This window comes from Lycorma delicatula, chromosome 6 (assembly GCF_047948215.1).
Source record: "Lycorma delicatula isolate Av1 chromosome 6, ASM4794821v1, whole genome shotgun sequence".
Taxonomy (NCBI): Eukaryota; Metazoa; Arthropoda; class Insecta; order Hemiptera; family Fulgoridae; genus Lycorma; species Lycorma delicatula.
Genome location: NC_134460.1, coordinates 1,179,313 through 1,202,090, shown reverse-complemented (window position 1 = coordinate 1,202,090; position 22,778 = coordinate 1,179,313). Strand labels below are relative to the sequence as shown.

The 22,778-nt window shown below is 35.2% G+C and overlaps 1 protein-coding gene across 1 annotated transcript in view; it reads left to right on the top strand.

Annotated features, from left to right (window-relative positions):
• Nucleotides 1-22,778, top strand: part of LOC142326531 (stalled ribosome sensor GCN1-like) — a 202,653-nt gene that overhangs the window by 126,837 nt on the left and 53,038 nt on the right. Inside the window, exons 20-24 of the mRNA XM_075369108.1 lie at nt 3,386-3,602; nt 7,341-7,353; nt 9,514-9,803; nt 11,978-12,173; nt 21,596-21,735. Coding sequence (XP_075225223.1) covers nt 3,386-3,602; nt 7,341-7,353; nt 9,514-9,803; nt 11,978-12,173; nt 21,596-21,735 — 856 coding nt within the window. The remainder of the gene's footprint in view (nt 1-3,385; nt 3,603-7,340; nt 7,354-9,513; nt 9,804-11,977; nt 12,174-21,595; nt 21,736-22,778) is intronic.

The window sequence follows — 22,778 nt, the reverse complement described above, 5'->3', positions numbered from 1 at the left end:
AGTCAGAGAGACAAGAAATGAGAAATGTCTTAGAAAGTAAGAATTTATGAATAAGAAATGTAATCGTTAATGTTGCAGTACAGTAATTTTCAATAATTTTAACTATTGAAACACATCATCAGCAGAATGTTGGTAAAATAACATTAATCGGAATTATTATGGGTCGTTCAATAAGTCCTTTTGAAGAAGATAGAAAAACAAATTATTTTGTGTAGATTTTGTTTTCTCAACATAATCTCCTTTTAACTCTATATACTTTTCCAAGCGTTTCTCCGACTTTTCTAAGCCGTCCAAAAAGTAGGTCCTCAAAATAAGCATCTATTTGCGACTAACCTCCTCGTTAGACGTGAATTGTTTCCCGCCAAGCCATTTTTTCAGGTTTGGAAATAAAAGAAAATAACTGGGGGCAAAATTCAGTGTATATGGTGGATGTTGTTATAATTCGAACATTAATTCCATAATTTTAGCCATCAAAACTGTGCAGGTGTACACCCGTGAATCTTTTTCTTTTTCATACGAGGATGTTTTTTCTTTGTTCAACCGGTACAATAATACTCTTCAGATATTGTTTGTCTCTGGAGTGTACCCACTGTTTCGTCTGTAGTTATGTATCGACGGAGAAACTCGTTTGGATTGTGACGGAAAAGCACCAAAACAACTTCAGAGTCGACCCTCACGATTGTGTTTATTCTCCAGTGACAGCAAATGCGGCACCCATCTTGCGGAAATTTTTTTCGCAAGTAAAATCGAAAACAGTGTACCTTGTGTACATCTATGGCTTCAACTATTTAGTGCGGATTGATTCGTCGATCACTCAATAACCGTATCGTGAATTTTGTCAATCATTTTCGGGGTGGTCACTTCCATTTGGACGTCCCGAATGATCTTCATCTTTAGCGGATGTACGGCCACGTTTAACCTTTTCCCATCACAATGATTCGCGGTTGGTTAGCGCTCCGCGAAAATATGTTTGTATCTGATCGCCTCCCTTTATAGTCTTATGTTACCTTCTAGTGAAAAAATTTCAAAAAATTACAGTATATTAACTTAATAATAATAAAAGAAATTACCTTATTTATATATGAGCAACCTTAAAAATAGTATAATCTGATAGACTGAAAAGAAAATAACAATTATAACAATAAAAAAAAATAAACTCCCACTAAAAACTAACTTCATGGTGTGTTACTTTGGTGCACGCAACTTCTATAACTTGCTGAAAATACACTCTGATCAGTTTATCCTAATGCGCCGAAAGAAGTATAACTTCAAAAAAATTAAAAGTTTTATTCCTCTGTTTGTTTAATTGTTGACTGTTATAAAGAAACAGTATTTTTATATTGAGTTACAAGGCAGTAGTTAATATTAAAACTGTATTAATTTATCAGTTGTGTAATAGCGCGCTGTAAAACATTAATAATCGAGCTAGGTCTTTCAGTTTTTAGATCAAGCTAAGTCTTGATTCTCAGTTAAACTATACATTAAAGTAAAACTTTTTTTTTTGATAATTTTATTTCTAAGACAGTTCACAGAAGATGATGTTTTTACCGCTTCAAGTTTTTACTATGAGGGACATTCAATAAATAAAGAGACAAATTGATGTAGAAAAAAACATGTATATTATTACAAAATGAGACTTTTTCTACTTCTCAACATAATCTCCACCGATATTAATTCACTTGTCCCAACAGTGAACTAGTTTTTTTTATACCTGAGGCAAAGAAGTCTTGTTGTTTGAGCCACTTTCCCTCAAATTTTTTGACCTCCTCGTTGTTGCTGAACCTTTTGTTTTCATGTAATGCCTCCTTGGGGGTGACCAAACAAATGGAAATCTGGGGGAGCCAAATCTGGACTGTAAGGAGAGGATTTGGTACTATCTCCCAACCCATTTTTGCAATGTTTTCTTGGGTCAGCTGGAGAGTGTGAGGGCGAGCATTGTCGTGTAGCAATATCACACCTTGAGATCTTCAGCTTTCTTCTCTAATTGCTAGCTTGTACTTTTTTCATTAGCATGTCTGAGTAGTAGACTTCGTTTATTGTATGCTGATTTTCCAAATAATGAGAAAAGACGACACCATCGGCATCGCAAAAGACAGTCAACATGACTTTTCGTGCTCGTGCTTACGTTCTGAATTTCTTTCGGACAGGTGAACCAGTGTGTTTAGATTATTTGTCTTTTGGACTCCGGTTCAAAACGGTGAACCCAAGTTTCGTCGCACGTTGAAAAGCTTGTTTAGAAAAGGGGGGCGACCTTCCATTTCATAGCGTTCTTTCTTCGGCATCGCACAAGACGGTCAACATGACTTTTTCTGCTCGTGCTTACGTTCTAACTTTTGGACAGGTGTGTTTCCATTCTTTGTCTTTTGGACTCCGGTTCAAAACTGTGAACCCAAGCTTTATCACATGTTAAAAGCTTGCTTAGAAAAGGGTGACCTTCCATTTCATAGCGTTCTTTCTTCGGCATCGCAAAAGACAGTCAACATGACTTTTCCTGCTCATGCTTACGTTCTGAATTTCTTTTGGACAGGTGAACTGGTGTGTTTACATTCTTTGTCTTTTGGACTCCGGTTCAAAACGGTGAACCCAAGTTTCGTCGCATGTTAAAAGCTTGTTTAGAAAAGGGCGACCTTCCATTTCATAGCGTTCTTTCAAGTCTGTACACTCTTTGAATCATGTTTTCTTGTGTTGTTACATTAATTCTTTTGGGATCCGTTTTGAATTTGTTTTCCTGTACTTGATGTTGTTACGTTATGAACTGTGCCGACACTTACCGCAACTGTTTTTGCTATATGATAAACTGTAATCTGTCGGTCTTCATGAGTGTCGTCGATGCGGGTTTCAAGTAAAGGAGTTGATACTTCCACTGGTCAGTCAGGATGTTTGCTCGTCAGTCACTGATGTTAGACTGTTTTAAAACTGTTTGAACCCGATTATAAAAATTTTTGCGGTTCATACAACTTTCACCGTACTGTAAAATCGTTTGAGAAAAGAATTTAGCCGGTTTTTCGCCTTTAGAAAGCAAAAAATGGATCGTTGAACATCGTTCAACTAATATGGAACATATTAGTACACATGTCGTCATTAAATGCTATATTGATGTTATAAACGAAACAATTTTTATCCGTCAGCTGTTCACAGCTTATCCCAGTGATGCCAACTTAACGTCATGAAAGTATAAAACTTGTCCTACAAAATGTTTTATTTCTACATCAGTTTATCTCTTTAATTATTGAAAGTCCTCTGCCCTCTGAAAGTCCTCTGGTGTTAACTCGCTTGAAATATCTAGTTGATTTAGTGTTTGTTTCTTGCTATGACTTCTAGATTACTGCAAAAAAAAAACAAAAATAGATAATATATTTAATAATAGTAAATTTTACGATTACAGTAAAGACGAGAACACACTGAATGTTAAAAATATGAAACGAGAAAGTAAAGTGTATTCATATAAGGAACAGCAGGAGGAATTACAGCTAAGACGTGAATTAGAAGAAAAAAAGAGAAGACAAGGCAAAGTAAAGGATCCAGAATTAACTCCAAAACAAAAAGAAGCGATTAGATTACAGCTGGAAAAAGAGTCTGCTATACGGGATAGATTAACTCAGGTATTTAATAACTTGTTTTATATATATATATAAATCTGAATAGATATGTGTTATTTCAATATTTTGTACTTTATGATTTATTTAATAGAACTATGTATAATGTAACAGTAGAGAGGAATAATGTGGTTCTTAAAAACAGATTTATTTCATTAAAATATTTATACGTACCAGGTCTGTAAATAAAGTAATGAGTCTTATTTTTTTTTCTAAGCTAAAATGGCAAAATTATTAGTAAATATTTGGTTATATGAACAGGTAATTTATATTAGGTATTAATAATAAACAAAATGTTTCGTGAAATGAGTTTTTGTTGTGCGTTAACAAAAATGAGTGATACTGATTTGAATGGTGTTATAGAGGAAGTTGAAGAGGATGAAATGGGAGCAACAATACTGAGATCTGAATTTAAGAGAGCATTAAAAGATTTAAATGGCAGAAAGACTCCTGCAATAGACGGAATACCTGTAGAATTACTGCGCAGTGCAGGTGAGGAAGCGATTGATAGATTATACAAACTGGTGTGTAATATTTATGAAAAAGGGGAATTTCTGTCAGACTTCAAAAAAAGTGTTATAGTCATGATACCAAAGAAAACAGGGGCAGATAAATGGGAAGAATACAGAACAATTAGTTTAACTAGTCGTTTATAAAAAATCTTAACTAGAATTCTATACAGAAGAATTGAGATGAGACTGGAAGAAGTGTTAGGAGAAGACCGATTTGGTTTCAGGAAAAGTATAGGGATAAGGGAAGCAATTTTAGGCGTCAGATTTATAGTAGAAGGAAGATTAAAGAAAAACAAACCAACATACCTTGCATTTATAGACCTGGAAAAGGCATTCGATAATGTAGACTGGAATAAAATGTTCAGCATTTTTAAAAAATTAGGGTTCAAATATAGAGATAGAAGAACGATTGCTAACATTTACAGGAACAGTAATAATTGAAAAACATAAGAAAGAAGCCATAATGAGAAAGAGAGTCCGACAAGGATGTTCCCTAACTCTCTTACTTTTTAATCTTTACATGGAACTAGCAGTTAATGATATTAAAGAACAATTTAGATTCGGAGTAACAGTACAAGGTGAAAAGATAAAGATGCTACGATTTGCTGATGATATAGTAATTCTAGCCGAGAGTAAAAAGGATTTAGAAGAAACAATGAACGGCATAGATGAAGTCCTATGCAAGATCTATCGCATGAAAATAAACAAGAACAAAACGAAAGGACCACTGAATGTGAAAATAGGAGGAGAAAAGATTATGGAGGTAGAAGAATTTTGTTATTTGCGAAGTAGAATTACTAAAGATGGATGAAGCAGGAGCGATATAAAATGCCGAATAGCACAAACGAAACGAGCCTTCAGTCAGAAATATAATTTGTTTATATCAAAAATTAATTTAAATGTCAGGAAAAAATTTTTGAAAGTATATGTTTGGAGTGTCGCTTTATATGGAAGTGAAGCTTGGACAATCGGTGTATATGAGAAGAAAAGATTAGAAGCTTTTGAAATGCGGTGCTATAGGAGAATGTTAAAAATCAGATGGGTGGATAAAGTGACAAACGAAGAGGTATTGCGGCAAATAGATGAAGAAAGAAGCATTTGGAAAAATATAGTTAAAAGAAGAGACAGACTTATACTAAGACATCCTGGAATAGTCGCTTTAATATTGGAAGGACAGGTAGAAGGAAAAAATTGTGTAGGCAGGCCACATTTGGAATATGTAAAACAAACTGTTAGGGGGATATACCGAAATGAAACGACTAGCACTAGATAGGGAGTCTGCCAGAGCTGCATCAAACCAGTCAAATGACTGAAGACAAAAAAAAAATTAGTTTTATGTGCGATAACAGTTTTTGCTGGCTTATACTTGTTATTTATGCAGAGATAACTTTTAAGTTGCATTTCTACACATCTGCTCTTTTTGAGTTTAAGAATGTATTTTGTGACTGCTAATCAATATACAGTTTCACATAGTCAAGTTAAGTTGAAATGGTTTGTGAACGGAATTGTCAATGCCTATCTGATGCTAAATTTTATTCTTCATGTGGTTTATCTGTTTGTCAGTTTTTTCTTCAGATGTTGATTTTGATTATAGAATCAAATTCTAGCTAATAGTTGGATCATAAAATAAAATAAATAACCAATAAAATCCGTCTTGAATCGAAGTTTGTTCTTTTAGGAGTGTTTTAAAGGAGAAACTTCAGTTGTATGTATTCTTATTAAAGAATGTTGTGATATTATTATGTTGAACACAACTTTAATCCTATTTAAGCTTCCTGGGGATGGATTTAACTAAAAGATATCCTGAATTGAGCTTGGTGTAAATACTCGTGATAAATTTCAATATTTCATCTCGACTGAAACAAGATATCAGTGGTTATGAAAAATTGAAAAGGAAATCTTTCGACAGTGAGAAAGAAAGATTCAGTTTTGATAGTAACTTGCTACCTAAGTGAACCCCATCCCTCATAGATAAAAGTTAAAACGTTAATTTAACCTCTTTGGTATTGTTAATCAAAATAATTTTTGCTCATTTTCTCAGATCCCGTCCTTGGAACGATTAAACTGGTTTGCATTTGTTTTATACCCGCTTAGGGTATGAGGTATTCCCTACTCATCCTCTTAGGGATGAGTAGGGAAAAAATCATTCAGCAGTAGTTTTCTACCTAGAGGAAAATCCAAATCGAGTTTCAAGCTTTGTGATTCCAGACCAGCTTTTTAAAAATTAATTCAATACAGTCGAAATCAAAATGGTGTTTGCTTACTTTTCTTAAAATCTTTGTCAGAAATAATTAATTCCCAAAAAAAAAATCACGGGTGTATAGCTGTTCAGATAATGAAAGAATTGATGGGACGAACACTTTCCCATTTATAAGAATATATAGTCTATTATTTTGTGGCTATTGTCAAGGTATAGAATGCATCAATATAACTAGAAGGAATTTAATTATATTGAAAATGTATTATTTATCTTATGTTGGGGTATTTGAAACTTTTATTTTAAACACTAAAATGAAAAAAGAGCAATGTGTTGACAGAATTTCAATCTTAAATAGTTAGATTTCTTTAAATAATCTTGCTGATTATTTAATTTTTTCATTTTAATAATTTTTTTCTGTTTATTTAATAGTTTTCCATTATTTAAGGGGTCCGAAGAAAACTCATTGGTGACTTTACTTGCCTCCGAAAATGTTTAAGATGAGCATTTTTTTTTTCTGTCTTCAGTCATTTGACTGGTTTGATGCAGCTCTCCAAGATTCCCTATCTAGTGCTAGTCGTTTCATTTCAGTATACCCTCTACATCCTACATCCCTAACAATTTGTTTTACATATTCCAAACGTGGCCTGCCTGCATAATTTTTTCCTTCTACCTGTCCTTCCAATATTAAAGCGACTATTCCAGGATGCCTTAGTATGTGGCCTATAAGTCTGTCTCTTCTTTCAATTATATATTTCCAAATGTTCTTTCTTCATCTATTTGTCGCAATACCTCTTCATTTGTCACTTTATCCACCCATCTGATTTTTAACATTCTCCTATAGCATCGCATTTCAAAAGCTTCTAATCTTTTCTTCTCAGATACTCCGATCGTCCAAGTTTCACTTCCATGTAAAGCGACACTCCAAACATACACTTTCGAAAATCTTTTCCTGACATTTAAATTAATTATTGATGTAAACAAATTATATGAGCATTTTACTTTTTATTAATTAAAGGAGGACAGTGTTTTCAGGAGGCCAAAGCAGGTATAAAACACTTCAGTACTGAATATTTTATTCACCTCTGAAATCGGAAGATTCCTTTTTTTTAAAAAAAGATCATTATATAATTATTCATTATTTAAATAGAAGGTTCTACCGTACCAGGTCGATCAGAAAGCTCAAACTTTTCAATTATACCATCGATTTTTGTGCTGGCTTCCAGTACCAAATGTTTTTTAAAAAGAATAGTTAGAATATCATATTTCAATTTTGTTAATTATACACGACCACAGAACCTTGAAAGACCCACCGGGTTGGTCTAGTGGTGAAAACACTACACGGATTTGAATACTAGATCGTGGATACCAATGTTCTTTGGTGGTTGGGTTTCAATTAACCACACGTCTCAGGAATAGTCGAACTGAGACTGTACAAGACTACTTCATTTACACTCATACATATCATCCTCTGAAGTATTATCTAAACGGTAATTACGAGAGGTTAAGCAGGAAAAAGAAAGGACGTAGAAAGCAAGGTATCATAACCTCATTGATAGCATGAATTATTGGATTTTTCATAAGGGTGAATGCATGTTGAAAAATAATTGTCGGATATTACAATAACTTAATTCACTTCTGTGCACATTAAGCAGAAGACTGTATCTGTAATTACCGCTCATTAAGCGTAGCCTTTGATGAAATTTGAAAAACAGTTTAGTAGTTCCGGAGATAAGTAAACATATTTAATACCTTTAGATTTCATCTTACCTTGATTAATATAGTTCATTATCGTAAAAGAATGGTGCCGTTTTGAACATGGTTTAAATTAAAACAGAATTACTTACGGTTTATGTTTTTTATTTTTCAAATTTATCGTCTCAAATGTTTTTTTACATAATTAATAAATTTCAATACGTGCGCTCTTAGTCGCCCAACAAATGTCGAAACGATACTCAACTTCTCTCCAAATATTAGTTAAAATTTCTTCGTTAATGGTTGTCATTGCTTCATTAATCCTGTTTTTTAAGCGGTTTAGGTAGCAAATTTTTTGTGTATAAACAAGGCTTTTGATACACCACCACAAGAAAAGTCTGAACCCGCAAGGTGTCAGGTCTGAACTCCTTGGAGGCCAAAGTACGGGTCCTTGCCGGTCTATCCATCGATCTCCAAATTTTTCGTTCAAAGCGTCCGTAACCGATCTATTGAAGTGCGGGGGGAGCACCATCTTGTTGGAAATGAAGTCGATGAATGTTTTCGAGTTCATCCAGCTGAGGAAAGCAATAATTGGCTAACATGTCAATATACGCGACTCCATTAATTGTTTTTTCAGCAAAGAAGAAAGGACCTATTACACGATTTTTCATCGCGCTACACCAAACATTAACTTTAGGCGAATCGCGTTGTTTCTCGATAATTGCGTGTGGGTTTTCAGAGCCCCGTATTCGTGAATTGTGTCTGTTAACGCATCCATTCGCGTGGAATGTAGCTTTGTCTGTAAAAATTATATCATCTAAAAATGATTCGTTTTCACTTATTCTGTCTGACATTTCTACAGCGAAATCGTAACGTTTTACACCATCATCTGGTTTCAATTCCTGCATTATCTGGATTTTATAAGCGTGTAATTTCAGTTTTTTATGTAAAACTTTGTGAACTGTTGATTTTGAAATACCTAATTCGACGCTTCGATGGGGGATGGACTTCCCAGGACTTCTAATTGCCGATCGTCTAATTAGTTCAACCGTATTGTCTGGTACACTTGGTCTTCCGGTTGATTTCTGTTTCTTAACCGATCCGGTTTCTTCGAACCAACGTGTTATGTTATTTTTGTGTGGCGAATCTCTTTCGAATTCACGTCGAAACGCACGTCGAACTAAAATTACGGATTTTAATTCGGTCATCAATAAAACACACTTTGCTTTGTCTTTATCTGAGAACATAGTAACTCGCTAAACTCACCGCAACAACAATACAAGAACTGACGTTGTGGTTACAACTGCTGATAAACAAACTTTTGGGTTGGAGGCTTTCAGGAATACCAATGTAACATCTAGAAATTTCCCTACAATCTTCCGATGAATTACCGAAACCGCACCATTCCTTTTTGATAACCCTGTACATTCATAGAATTGTAGTGCGTAGTGGCTTTTTTAATCTCATTTACCAATTTTACAATAAATTCTAAATGAATGATTTCCAATTACAGCTATTGTTCCTGTGCTGTTGGAAGCGTTACAAGATCCTTCTCATAAGACAGCTACTTGTTTACAAACATTGTTGGATACTCAGTTTGTGCATTTTATCGATGCACCATCATTAGCTTTAATTATGCCGGTCGTGCAACGTGCATTCATGGATCGTTCGACAGAAACGCGTAAAATGGCTGCAAAGATTATTGGTAACATGTATTCTTTGACAGATCAAAAAGACTTAACTCCTTACTTACCTACTATTATACCTGGACTGAAATCATCGTTACTCGATCCTGTACCTGAGGTAAGTTCGCTTGTGTTTTATTATCTTTTCTACTTAGTAAGCTGTGTAAATGAGTGAAATTTTTTTAAAATTATGTTGATATGGGCATTTTACAACGGCAGCGTTAGACATTTGGTTTCATTGTTTATGGTATTACAAATATGATTATTTTTTTTAAGTTACTAACCGTAAAACACTAATCGAACATAGAAAGAATTGTAAAAAGTTTTTATACTTATATCGATAACACTTATTTCCTTTAGATGGACCTCGAAAATCTTTGACCCTTTAACTTTTTTTTTTTTTGTCTTCAGTCATTTGACTGGTTTGATGCAGCTCTCCAAGATTCCCTATCTAGTGCTAGTCGTTTCATTTCAGTATACCCTCTACATCCTACATCCCTAACAATTTGTTTTACATATTCCAAACGTGGCCTGCCTATACAATTTTTCTCTTCTACCTGTCCTTCCAATATTAAGTGACTATTACAGGATGCCTTAGTATGTGGCCTATAAGTCTGTCTCTTCTTTTATCTATATTTTTCCAAATGCTTCTTTCTTCATCGATTGGCCGCAATACCTCTTCATTTGTCACTTTATCCACCCATCTGATTTTTAACATTCTCCTATAGCATCACATTTCAAAAGCTTCTAATCTTTTTCTCTCAGTTACTCCGATCATCCAAGTTTCACTTCCATATAAAGCGACGCTCCAAACATACACTTTCAAAAATCTTTTCCTGACATTTAAATTAAGTTTTGATGTAAACAAATTATATTTCTTACTGAAGGCTTGTTTCGCTTGTGCTATTCGGTAAATTATATCGGTCCTGCTTCGTCCATCTTTAGTAATTCTAATTCCCAAATAACAAAATTTTACTACCTCCGTAATCTTTTCTATTTCTATTTTCACATTCAGTGGTCCATCTTTGTTATTTGTAATACATTTCATTACTTTCGTTTTCTTCTTGTTTATTTTCTTTCGTAGGACTTCATCTATGCCGTTCATTGTTTCTTCTAAATAAATCCTTTTTACTCTCGGCTAGAATTACTATATCATCAGCAAATCTTAGCATCTTTATCTGTTCACCTTGTACTGTTACTCCGAATCTAAATTGTTCAAAATCTGGAAACGATCCGTCCTGGAAACAAGTGGCGGAGAACAGCCAGCGTTGCCCTCGCTGTGTGCACTGTAGCTCCATCCTACTGGAATAACACATTTTGAAAATCGATTCCCCGGTTTCGTAACTCAGGGATGAAAAACGTATTCAACATCGCAATGTAACGATCAGCTGTTACATTTACGGCAGCGTCATTTTCTTAAAAAAAAATATGGTCCAATAACACCTACCTTTCCTATTGCACACCAGACAGTCACCTTTGGGCTATGAAGAGGTCTCTTGTGAAGCTTATGTGGGTTTCTTTCTGCCCGATACCGGCAATTCTGTTTGTTGACGAAGCCATTTGTATGAAAATGGGCTTCGTCACTCATTAACAATAACAAATTTTCATTTTCTTCAAACACTGTAAGCATTTGTCGACAAAATTGTAATCGCTGCGTGAAATCTTGCTCGTTTAACTGCTGCACGACGGCTATCTTGTAAGGATGGAAATGCAGGTCTGTATGCAGAATTCGTCTTACCTTACTTGTGCTCATTTGAAGCGCTGCTGAATGCCTCTGAATAGAGCGGCGTGGGCTTCTGACAATGGCTTCCCTTACTCGTTCGATGTTCTCCGGAGTGCTAGCTGTTCGTCAGGGACCCGGTGGTTTTTTCTTCAATATTGAACAGCTTGTTCGAAGGTTGTTTACCCGTCGCAATATTGTGTTACGAAAAGGTACACTTGCATTACCATGAATATTAAACTGATGGCGGAAATCTCGCCCAACAGCAGTTACGGATTCGTCATTTCGCACAAAACTGTTATACGCGTACAGGCATTGGTCTAGCATCCACGGCTCCATCTCAACGACTAAAATGTAAATGCTTTGAACAAAGGAAACGTCAGACACCAGCCACGTGCCCCTCCCACCACGAACGCCCGAGTACAACCCACTTCAAAATCATCCGGTTCCCGTGAATGACCCTGTATAAAAGATAAACTGAAATAACCAGTAACAAGATGTCATTGTTTTATCTTTTATTTATTTCACCTTTATTGCGTTGTATACCGTAAAGTATTTATTTATTTTTTCAGGTACGTAGTGTGTCTGCCAGAGCTTTAGGTGCTACGGTAAGAGGTATGGGAGAGACCAGCTTTGAAGATTTATTACCTTGGTTGATGCAAACGTTAACATCAGAAACAAGTTCCGTTGATCGATCAGGTGCTGCCCAGGGTTTAAGTGAAGTTGTTGGTGGACTTGGCGTTGAAAAATTACATAAGTTAATGCCAGGTTAATAATCGTTCATTTATTATTAATTAATAAGTATTTAGTTGTCGGAGAAGCGGTTGATAAATTTTGTAAGCATATCACAGAATTATAGTTTTTAGACACCGTCATTCCATGCAAAACCACGTTTAGATCTCCATCCTTAGTTCTAATTATAAGTAATTCAGTACAATCCCGTTTAACATTACTTCTGGATTATCCAGACTGATATAGAGAAAGGCATTTTTAATTATCGAAAATAAAATATGTACCATTATACAGTAGTATGTAGCAAATTAAAATTTTTAAAATAGATTAAAGAAACACAGTAGTAGGCCTACTGTATAATGTATCCAGTTTATCGCCAGTTACTTTGTATCACAGTCTTTACATACTGTGGTACGAGGCTGCAGAGCACTGTGAGAAGATCCTTATATAAGGTTATACAGGGTTTGGGGGAACAATATGCCTATAGCTCGTTCTTAAGGGCGACGGGTGCCTGGGTGCTCATCAACTACGCTAACTTTAACTAATATCTGTTTCGGTTTCACCTGGCAGCTGATGAGCCGTGTGTCTGCGGGGAGGTCCAGTCAAATGAACAGCCGATGTTTGAATGCCCTGCTCTTGGGGGGACCAGAGACCAGGGGCCACCTTGGAACTTAGAGGTCAAGCGGAAAATTGGCTACTCACAAGCGGCAAGAGCCACATGTCACACCGTGTGGAGTTCTTGATGCGGTTGGTTTGTTCAACCGGCATCTGTAGTTTGCTTATGGGAAAGACTCTTACCGCATTGCCGTGGGAAGCTAACCCTGAGTACGGCTGACCACCAGCCAATTATTATGGCTCCACGATTATAAAATGGTGGAAAGTACTTGCTGGCATTCAGCGACCTAGGCGTGGCAGTAAATTTCTACCTTGAAATGAAATTTTATTATGGATGTCACATATATTTTTAGGAGTTGATGGGGTGAGCCTACCCGTTTTAGTGAATATATGACAATGAACGGTTGGGAAATGTAAGTCGGTAGTGTATGGCACCGTGCTTAGTCCGTTCACGCTTTTAGGTAAGCTCTAGGAGCTATGTTAAGATACTAGTCGCTAAACTGCTTGAGGTTCAGTTGCCGCTTGCGGTACAAACATTCGGTCTTATGCTTTACGGTGACCGAACGGGGTGGTGGCGTGAGAAATGCCAAGCGAACCAAACAGTAAGTTTTATGCAGTAATGCATCAGGCAAGTTTATGCTGCCACTTCTTGTGACAGAAAAATCGGCTAAACCTAGAGCGCTGAAGAATATTAGTAAAATTTGAATTTACTTCCACGCGTATACAGGTCGCAAAAATCAACATGGATGATGTCTTGCGAAATGTTTAAAGAATGGTTTTCCTCGTTCTTCGTCCTACCGTAGAGATTTCATTAAGCTGTAGTGTACGTATATTATACATTTCCAGATTTTCCGGACTTTTGCTCATCTGGACAACTTCTGGACCCATTTTGTCCGGTTAAATGGGGTTGTACTGTAGTTAAATCAAGTATAAATTAAAACAAAATATTTGAATCGCTTATCGTTTCCTGCTGCGTGTTATTTAATTGTATCGTAAACATTTTGCGCAGATATTTAAATTTTTTAATAAAAATTTTCAGTCTGTTAATTTTACTACCATTTCTGAAAGTAAATAATTTTTATTTGCTTCTTCTCCTTTAATACGATAAGAAAATAAATTTTCTAGCACTGTTTTAGCAGCAATTTTTAAAAATGTAAATTTTTGTAATCAAATATTATTCCTTGTCTGTAGCATTTAATTATTTTACATTCTTATTTTTGAAAATATAAATATAAAAGTAAATAGTGTGATAAAAGTACACTGGGATGCATTTTATCTAGAGTAGCATTGAGTAGCGAAGATCTCCAAACCCAATACAATTGCAGAAAACCTCATATCGCTTGTTGCAATTGATATTTTCAGTGTTTTAATAAGTATAGGAAAAATCAAAAAAAAAAATTGTGCTTTCTAATTACAGTATCAAGTTGAATCGATGACGTGGCTGCCGATGTTTCTGATCAGATAATTCAGCAAGCGAATTTTTTAGTATTCGATTCTATGAATTTACAGGTGCAGCAAACATATCTCAGTTTTTTGTTGTTTTCTGAGGTATGAACACGATAGGTACAGATCAATCAAACAAAATATATATATTTTTTTTTCTTCAGTCATTTGACTGGTTTTATGCAGTTCTCCAAGATTCGCTATCTAGTGCTACTCGTTTCATTTCAGTATACCCTCTACATCCTACATCCCTAACAATTTGTTTTACATATTCCAAACGTGGCCTGCCTACACAATTTTTTCCTTCTAATTGTCCTTCCAATATTAAAGCGACTATTCCAGGATGCCTTACGATGTGGCCTATAAGTCTGTCTCTTCTTTGAACTATATTTTTCCAAATTCTTCTTTCTTCATCTATTTGCCGCAATACCTCTTCATTTGTCACTTTGTCCACCCATCTGATTTTTAACATTCTCCTACAGCACCACATTTCAAAAGCTTCTAATCTTTTCTTCTCAGATACTCCGATCGTCCAAGCTTCACTTCCATATAAAACGACACTCCAAACATATACCTTCAAAAATTCAGGCAATAGTTCTTGCATAGGACTTCATCTATGCCATTCATTGTTTTTTCTAAATCCTTTTTACTCTCGGCTAGAATTACTATATCATCAGCAAATCATAGCATCTTTATCTTTTCACCTTGTACTGTTTCTCCGAATCTAAATTGTTCTTTAACCTCATTAACTGCTAGTTCTATGTAAAGATTAAAAAGTAACAGAGATAGGGAACATCCTTTTCGGACTCCCTTTCTTATTACGGCTTCTTTCTTATGTTCTTCAATTGTTACTGTTGCTGTTTGGTTCCTGTACATGGTTAGCAATTGTTCTTCTATCTCTGTATTTGAACCCTAATTTTTTTTTAAATGCTGAACATTTTATTTCATTCTACGTTATCGAAAGCCTTTTTGTAGGTCTATAAACGCCAAGTATGTTGGTTTGTTTTTCTTTAATCTTCCTTCTACTATTAATCTGAGGCCTAAAATTGCTTCCCTTGTCCCTATACTTTTCCTGAAACCAAATTGGTCTTCTCATAACACTTCCTCCACTCTCCTTCCAAATCTTCTGTATAAAATTCTAGTTAAGATTTTTGATGCATGACTAGTTAAACTAATTCTTCTGTATTCTTCACATTTATCTGCCGCTGCTTTCTTTGGTATCATTACTAAAACACTTTTTTTGAAGTCTGACGGAAATTCCCCTTTTTCATAAATATTACACACCAGTTTGTATAATCTATCAATCGCTTCCTCACCTGCACTGCGCAGTAATGCTACAGGTATTCCGTCTATTCCAGGAGCCTTTCTGCCATTTAAATCTTTTAATGCTCTCTTAAATTCAGATCTCAGTATTATTTCACCTATTTCATCCTCCTCAACTTCCTCTTCTTCCTCTATAACACCATTTTCTAATTCATTTCCTCCGTATAACTCTTCAATATATTCCATCCATGTATCGACTTTAACAAAATATGTTGTTTTACAAATCAATACCTGGTCGTACAACAGGAGTGCATCTTTTGCTGCTTTTTATGAAGCTTATAACTGTTACGTAGATTGGATGAAATGTATTGCAGTATGTAGTGATGGTGCAAAGGCTATAACAGAATAGAACAGTGGATCTCTGAAAAACATATGTCTTATGTACCAAGGGTGGATTGCTTCCTTCACAGATATGCTCTTGTTACAAAAAATATGCCAGAAAATCTCGAACAAATTCTTTGAAAAGCGGGTAATTTTATTAAAAGTTGGTAGTTACAGAATAGGCTGTTTGCTAAACTATGTAATAAAAATCAAAATAAAATAAAATTTAAATGGGCAAAAAGAAAAAAATCTCTTCTTTTCTATACAGAAGTGAGATTGTTATCGCGGGAGAAAGTGTTAACCTGGTTATTGGAGTTGCAAGATGAATTAATATTTTTTTCCACTATAAAGAAACTTCATTCTCATTGTTTTACAGGCTTATTTTACTGATGTATTTTCACATTTAAACGGCGTAAATGTGAATTTGCAAGGATGTGATAAAAACATTTTATACAAAGTTCTATCTAAGTTCTATACAAAGATCTAGAAAAAACATTCGATAACGTAGACTGGAATATAATGTTCAACATTTAAAAAAAATTAGGGTTCAAATACAGAAATAGAAGAACAATTGCTAACGTTTACAGGAACCAAACAGCAACAGTAATAATTGAAGAACATAAGAAAGAACCCGTAATAAGAAAGGGAGTCTGACAAGGATGTTCCCTATCTCCGTTACTTTTTAATCTTTACATGGAACTAGCAGTTAATGATGTTAAAGAACAATTTAGATTCGGAGTAACAGTACAAGGTGAAAAGATAAAGATGCTACGATTTGCTGATGATACAGTAATTCTAGCCGAGAGTAAAAAGGATTTAGAAGAAACAATGAACGGCATAGATGAAGTCCTACGGAAGACCTATCGCATTAAAAATAAACAAGAACAAAACAAAAGTGATGAAATGTAATAGAAATAACAAAGATGGATCACTGAATGTGAAAATACGAGGAGAAAAGATTATGGAGGTAGAAGAATTTTGTTATTTGGGAAGTAGAATTACTAAAGAGGGACGAAGCAGGAGCGATATAAAATGCCGAATAGCACAAGCGAAACGAGCCTTTAGTAAGAAATATAATTTGTTTACATCAAAAATTTAAATGTCAGGAAAAGATTTTTGAAAGTGTATGTTTGGAGTATCGCTTTATATGGAAGTGAAACTTGGACGATCGGAGTATCTGAGAAGAAAAGATCAGAAGCTTTTGAAATGCTGTGCTATAGGAGAATGTTAAAAATCAGATTGGTGGATAAAGTGACAAATGAAGAGGTATTGCGACAAATAGATGAAGAAAGAAGTATTTGGAAAAAATATAGGTAAAAGAAGAGACAGACTTGTAGGCTACATACTAAGGCATCCTGGAATAGTCTCTTTAATATCGGTAGGACAGGTAGAAGGGAAAAATTGTGTAGGCAGGCCACGTTTAGAATATATATAACAAATTGTTAGGGATGTAGGATGTAGGGGGTATACCGAAATGAAATGACTAGCACTAGATAGTGAATCTTGGAGAGCTGCATCAAACCAGTCAGATGACTGAAGACAAAAAAAAAAAATACAAAGTTCGTGCTTTCATTAAGAAACTTGATATCTGAATTATTCACCTTGAAAGGAAAAATTTTGTTACATCTGTACTTCTGATTATAGTCAGTCACTATAGTCAGATTAAGTCACTAATTGAACACCACAGTTTGGATAGCATGAAAATTCATTTGCGTGAACTAAAAATTCAGTCTACGAAGTATTTCCTGGAAGATAAAAATTATTTCTCAAAGAGACGAGTACTAAATCTATTCAGTGAAAATGTTGCAACTGTTCAGCTGTTCCGACTCATCAAAATGTTTGTGTATATAAAATACTACAACTAGAATTCACATCTGAAGATTTAGGTACATTTTGGGTTGCTCATTGAAGTGAATATGGAAATTTGGTCGTAGAAACGTTTAAAATATTAATCGCTTTCACCATTTCTTACCTCTGTGGAAAGGGTTTTTCGTCTACGGTTGTACTAAAAACTATATACAGGAATCGTCTTATCATTTTAAAACAATTTGCTTTATTGTGTTGCTAATGTAGATCCACATATGGAGAACCTTTTAAATGAAAAATAAATGCGACCATCTCGTTAATTTATTTTCTAAATATATGTAAAATGTTTATAATGAATGTTTTGTTTTCTCATAAAATAATTTCATTATTGTTTGTGTAAAATTGTTGGTTAATTTTTTGAACCCTCCCCAGTTTGAAAAATGCTTCTCCCTTACACGTAAGATGAAATTAAGTTTAACACTTCCGGTTTGTGTGGTAAATGGATAGTCCGACACCAGTCGGGTGTATCTTTCTTTTCTGATCGGCGATTTTACATTTTTTAATTTGTACACTTTCCTTGTCCCTAATTACCAAATTAATTAAACGTAGATGTGGATATGAGGTGTGATAAAAAAATACGGTGAATGAATTTTTATAGCGGCAACTTCCGACGCTACATCCATATGCTGTAATTTGTCCAATAGCGTGATCAACTGAGACAGGCAGGGACAAGTTGTAACACGTTCGAGCTTGCCAGTCAGCTGCCAGAGCCGCTAGAGTGAAGTTGTGTTTATCGTGTCTGTTGTGCAACATGGATTTTGAACAACGCACTAACATTAAGTTTTGTTTTAAGTTGCAAAAGAGTGCCAAAGAAGCTCACAAAATGTTAGAATCGGTGTACAGCGATAATGCGGTAACTTTGAAGACTGTACAAGTGGTATGACCGATTTAAAAACGGAAATGAGTCTGTTGAAGACGAGCAGCATGTGGGACGTCCAGTAACCTCAAAAACAATTGAAAATGTGCGAAAAGTGGATGCAATGGTTCGTTCAAACAGGCGAATGACTATTCGAGAAAAGGAAAATCGTGTGTCAATTTGCACAGAGTTGAAGGGTCGTCTTCATGCAGATCCGGACTTCATGGCCAAAATTATAACTGGAGATGAAAGTTGGGTCTACGGCTATGACCCTGAAACCAAAATGCAGAGTTCCCAATGGAAAACCGGTTCATCTGCTCGCCCTAAAAAGGCACGTCAGTCAAAATCCAACATCAAGGTCATGCTCGTTGTTTTTTTTCGATAGTGAGGGCATAGTGCGATCAGAGTTCGTTCCAAGGGGAACAACTGTAAAATCTGAATTTTATAAGGATGTACTGAAACGTTTGCGTAACGACGTACGAAAAAGCGACCAGAAAAATGGACCGATGGCTTCCTTCTTCACCACGACTACATGCCGTTTCACATCTCGCTTCTCATTCGCGAGTTTTTGGCCGAAAAAAGTTTTCCTGTCGGTCCATATCCCCCATACTCACCGGATTTAGTACCGTGCGACTTTTGGCTCTTCCTAAAAGTTAAAATTGTGCTTAAAGGAAAATGTTTTGACAAAATTGCTGACATTGAGAGGGCCGCGACCGAGCAGCTAAAATCCCTTCTGAAAGACCAGTCGTTGGGATAAGTGCATCGCTAGCCAAGGACAGTACTTTGAAGGAGATTAAATTGAATTCTATGTAACCTTATTACTTTTTTTAATAAAAAATTATTCACCGTATTTTTTGATCATACCTCGTATGTGTATTTCCAACCTACTTCCTTGTAGGATTCTGCTGCAGATTTCAGAAAAATCCTGTTTTCAGATTTATTGTTTTTTTATGAAATCTGTAGCTTTTTTTTTATTTTTAATGCATTTTACTATCGTTTAAAAATGCCTTTATTGTTTTATTTTTTGACCTAACTGTTTCCTGCATTTTCTGCTATCCATAAAGCTTACTCGAAACAATTTAAACAAATTTATTAATTCTATTTGATACTTGAAAATTTTGCTTGGAAGCACTCCTTTTATAATGAATTTTTCTGCGATCGATAAATTCATGTTACTGTTAACTGGTTTTCTTTTGACCAAAACAAAATAGCAACAGTGGTGAATTTAAACACGTTTTTTTCCTGCAATGTTTCTTTGTACTACAAGTTAAAACATAATCTGTGAAACGTCATTCTTTCGTAACTGCTTACTGAATTATAGTTTGCTCTTCTTCATATTCTACTTTTTTTTATCGCAGCTACCAGATTCTTGTACTACCAAAATACGTTGTTCTGTACATTTAAATTTAATTTTCCTCATAATGTTAACATTTATAATTTGTATATTTTAAAATTGCCTCTAAAATTAATTCAAAACACAGCAGTTTGTGTTTATTTAATATCGTTTGTATGTTATGTTCAATATACAGAGTTATCATAAAAGAATGGTGCGCTTTTGAACATGGTTTAAATTAAAACAGAATTACTTACAGTTTATGTTTTTTTATTTTTCAAATTTGTCGTCTCAACATTCTTTTTACATAATTAATAAACTTCAATATATGCGCCGTTAGTCGCTCGACAAATATCCAAACGATATTCAACTTCTTTCCTAATATTTCTTTGTTAATGGTTGTCACTGCTTCATTAATCCTGTTTTTTAAGTGGTTTAGGTGGCAAATTTTTTGCGTATAAACAACGCTTTTGATACACCACCACAAGAAAAAAATCGCAAGGTGTCAAGTCTGGACTCCTTGGAGGCCAAAGTATGGGTCCTTGCCGGCCTATCTGTCGATCTCCAAATTTTTAGTTCAAAGCGGCGTCCGTAACCGATGCATTGAAGTGCGGGGAAGCACCATCTTGTTGGAAATGAAGTTGATGGATGGGATGGATGTATGGTTTCGAGTTCATCCGGCTAAGGGAAGCAATAATCGGTTAACACGTCAAGTTACACGACTCCATTAATTGTTTTTTCAGCGAAGAAGAAAGGGCCTTATTACACGATTTTTCATCACGCCCACAGCAAACATTAACTTTAGGTGAATCGCGTTGTTTCTCAATAATTGGGTGTGGGTTTTCAGAGCCCCATATTCGTGAAGTGTCTGTTAACTCATCCATTCGCGTGGAATGTAGCTTCGTCTGTAAAAATTATATCGTCTAAAAATGATTCGTTTTCACTTATTCTGTCCAACATTTCAACAGCGAAATTGTAACGTTTTATACAATCATCGGGTATCAATTCCTGCAGTATCTGGATTTTATAAGCGTGTAATTTCAGTTTTTTACGTAAAACTTTGTGAACTGTTGATTTTGGAATACCTAAGTCGACGCTTTGACAGGGGATGGACTTCCCAGGACTTCTAATTGCCGATCATCTAATTAGTTCAACCGTTTCGTCTGGTACACTTGGTCTGCCGGTTGATTTCTGTTTCTTAACCGATCCGGTTTCTTTGAATCGTTTGAACCAACGTGTTATGTTATTTTTGTGTGGGGGATCTCTTCCGAATTCACGTCGAAACGCACGTTGAACTAAAATTACAGATTTAAAAATTACAAATTACAGCCATCAGTAAAACACACTTTGCTTTGTCTTTATCCGAGAACATAGTAACTCGCTAAACTCACCGCAACAACAATACAAGAACTGACGTTGCGGTTACAACTGCTGATAAACAAACTTTTGGGTTGGAGGCTTTCAGGGATACCAATATAACATCTAGAAATTTCCCTACAATCTTCCTATGAATTATTGAAACCGCACCATTCTTTTATGATAACCCTGTATTATTGAGAGTTTTGCTCTGTCAAATTCTCTGTTTTCCGTGATACGTTTAACTTTGTACATTGTAATATTTTATTTTCTACATTTAACATAATTATATGTTTGTTTGAAATACTATTTATAAAATTATTTACGCTAAACTTTCATTTATAGAAATAATTAGTACAGCAGAGAGGGCTGACATTGCACCACATGTAAAAGACGGTTATATAATGATGTTTATCTACATGCCTGTTGTATTCACTAGCGAGTTCACGCCATATATTGGGCAAATTATCACACCGATACTGAAGGTAATTTATTTAATGTTTTTTTTTTTTTTTTTGTAACTATTTCTAATTCGTATATGTTAAGTTGATACTGCAAAACAATAAAAATAAAAATTGTTTTTTTTTATATAATTCTTGTCAGCAGATTTCTAGATACGAGGAATGTTTTTCAAGTAAGTACCATTTTGAAATTAAAAAACCAACAACACTATTCTTAACAATTTTATTTTTATGTAAAAAAAACTGTACTTTAATCTACTTTTCTACATAATTGCCATCAATATTCAGGCACTTGTATCATGCAAACAGCCTTTGAACACAGTCGTCATAAAAGTCTGCCGTCTGACTTAAAAACCACTGCAACACGGTTGCTTTGACACAATCATTGTTGTCTTGGCGTTGACCACCGAAATGTTTTTTCAAATGCAGAAACAAGTCGTAATCACTGGCCCCTAGATCGGGACTGTATGGAGGGTGATGAAGTTGTTCCCAGCCAAACGATGCGTCGAGTTGATGCATTGTCATGAAACAAAAGGATCCCTTTATTCAGGACGCCACACCTTTTATTTTGGATTGCATGGTGCAGTTTTTTTTTTAAGGTTTCACGGTATGTCGTAGACTTTATTGTGTCACCATGTGGCAAAAACTCCACCAGCAGCAACCCCTCTTCCTGTCCTAAACACCATACACATGATTTTTCAGACTGAAATTGGGTGATATTGAATGCTGCCATTCCATGTCCGCTGTAATGTAAGTCACCCGTGTTTCGTCGCCTGTGACAATGGGGTTTTAAAAAATCATCACCCTTTACAATGTACAGTTCAAGAAAAACCAACACACTGCCTAAACGTTTGGTTTTGTGCACGTCAGTCAACATTTTCAGCTCCCGGTGTGAGCACAATTTTTTATAATTTAATGGTTTGGTCACAATTTCATAGACCACTTGTTGAAACTCGATGAAACTCTTCAGATAGCGAAGAAATCGGGTAAAGTGTCTGTTCTCTCTCGCACTTTTTTTATCAACTTTCTGCACCAGATTTTCAGTAATGACAGAAGATTGTTCATTC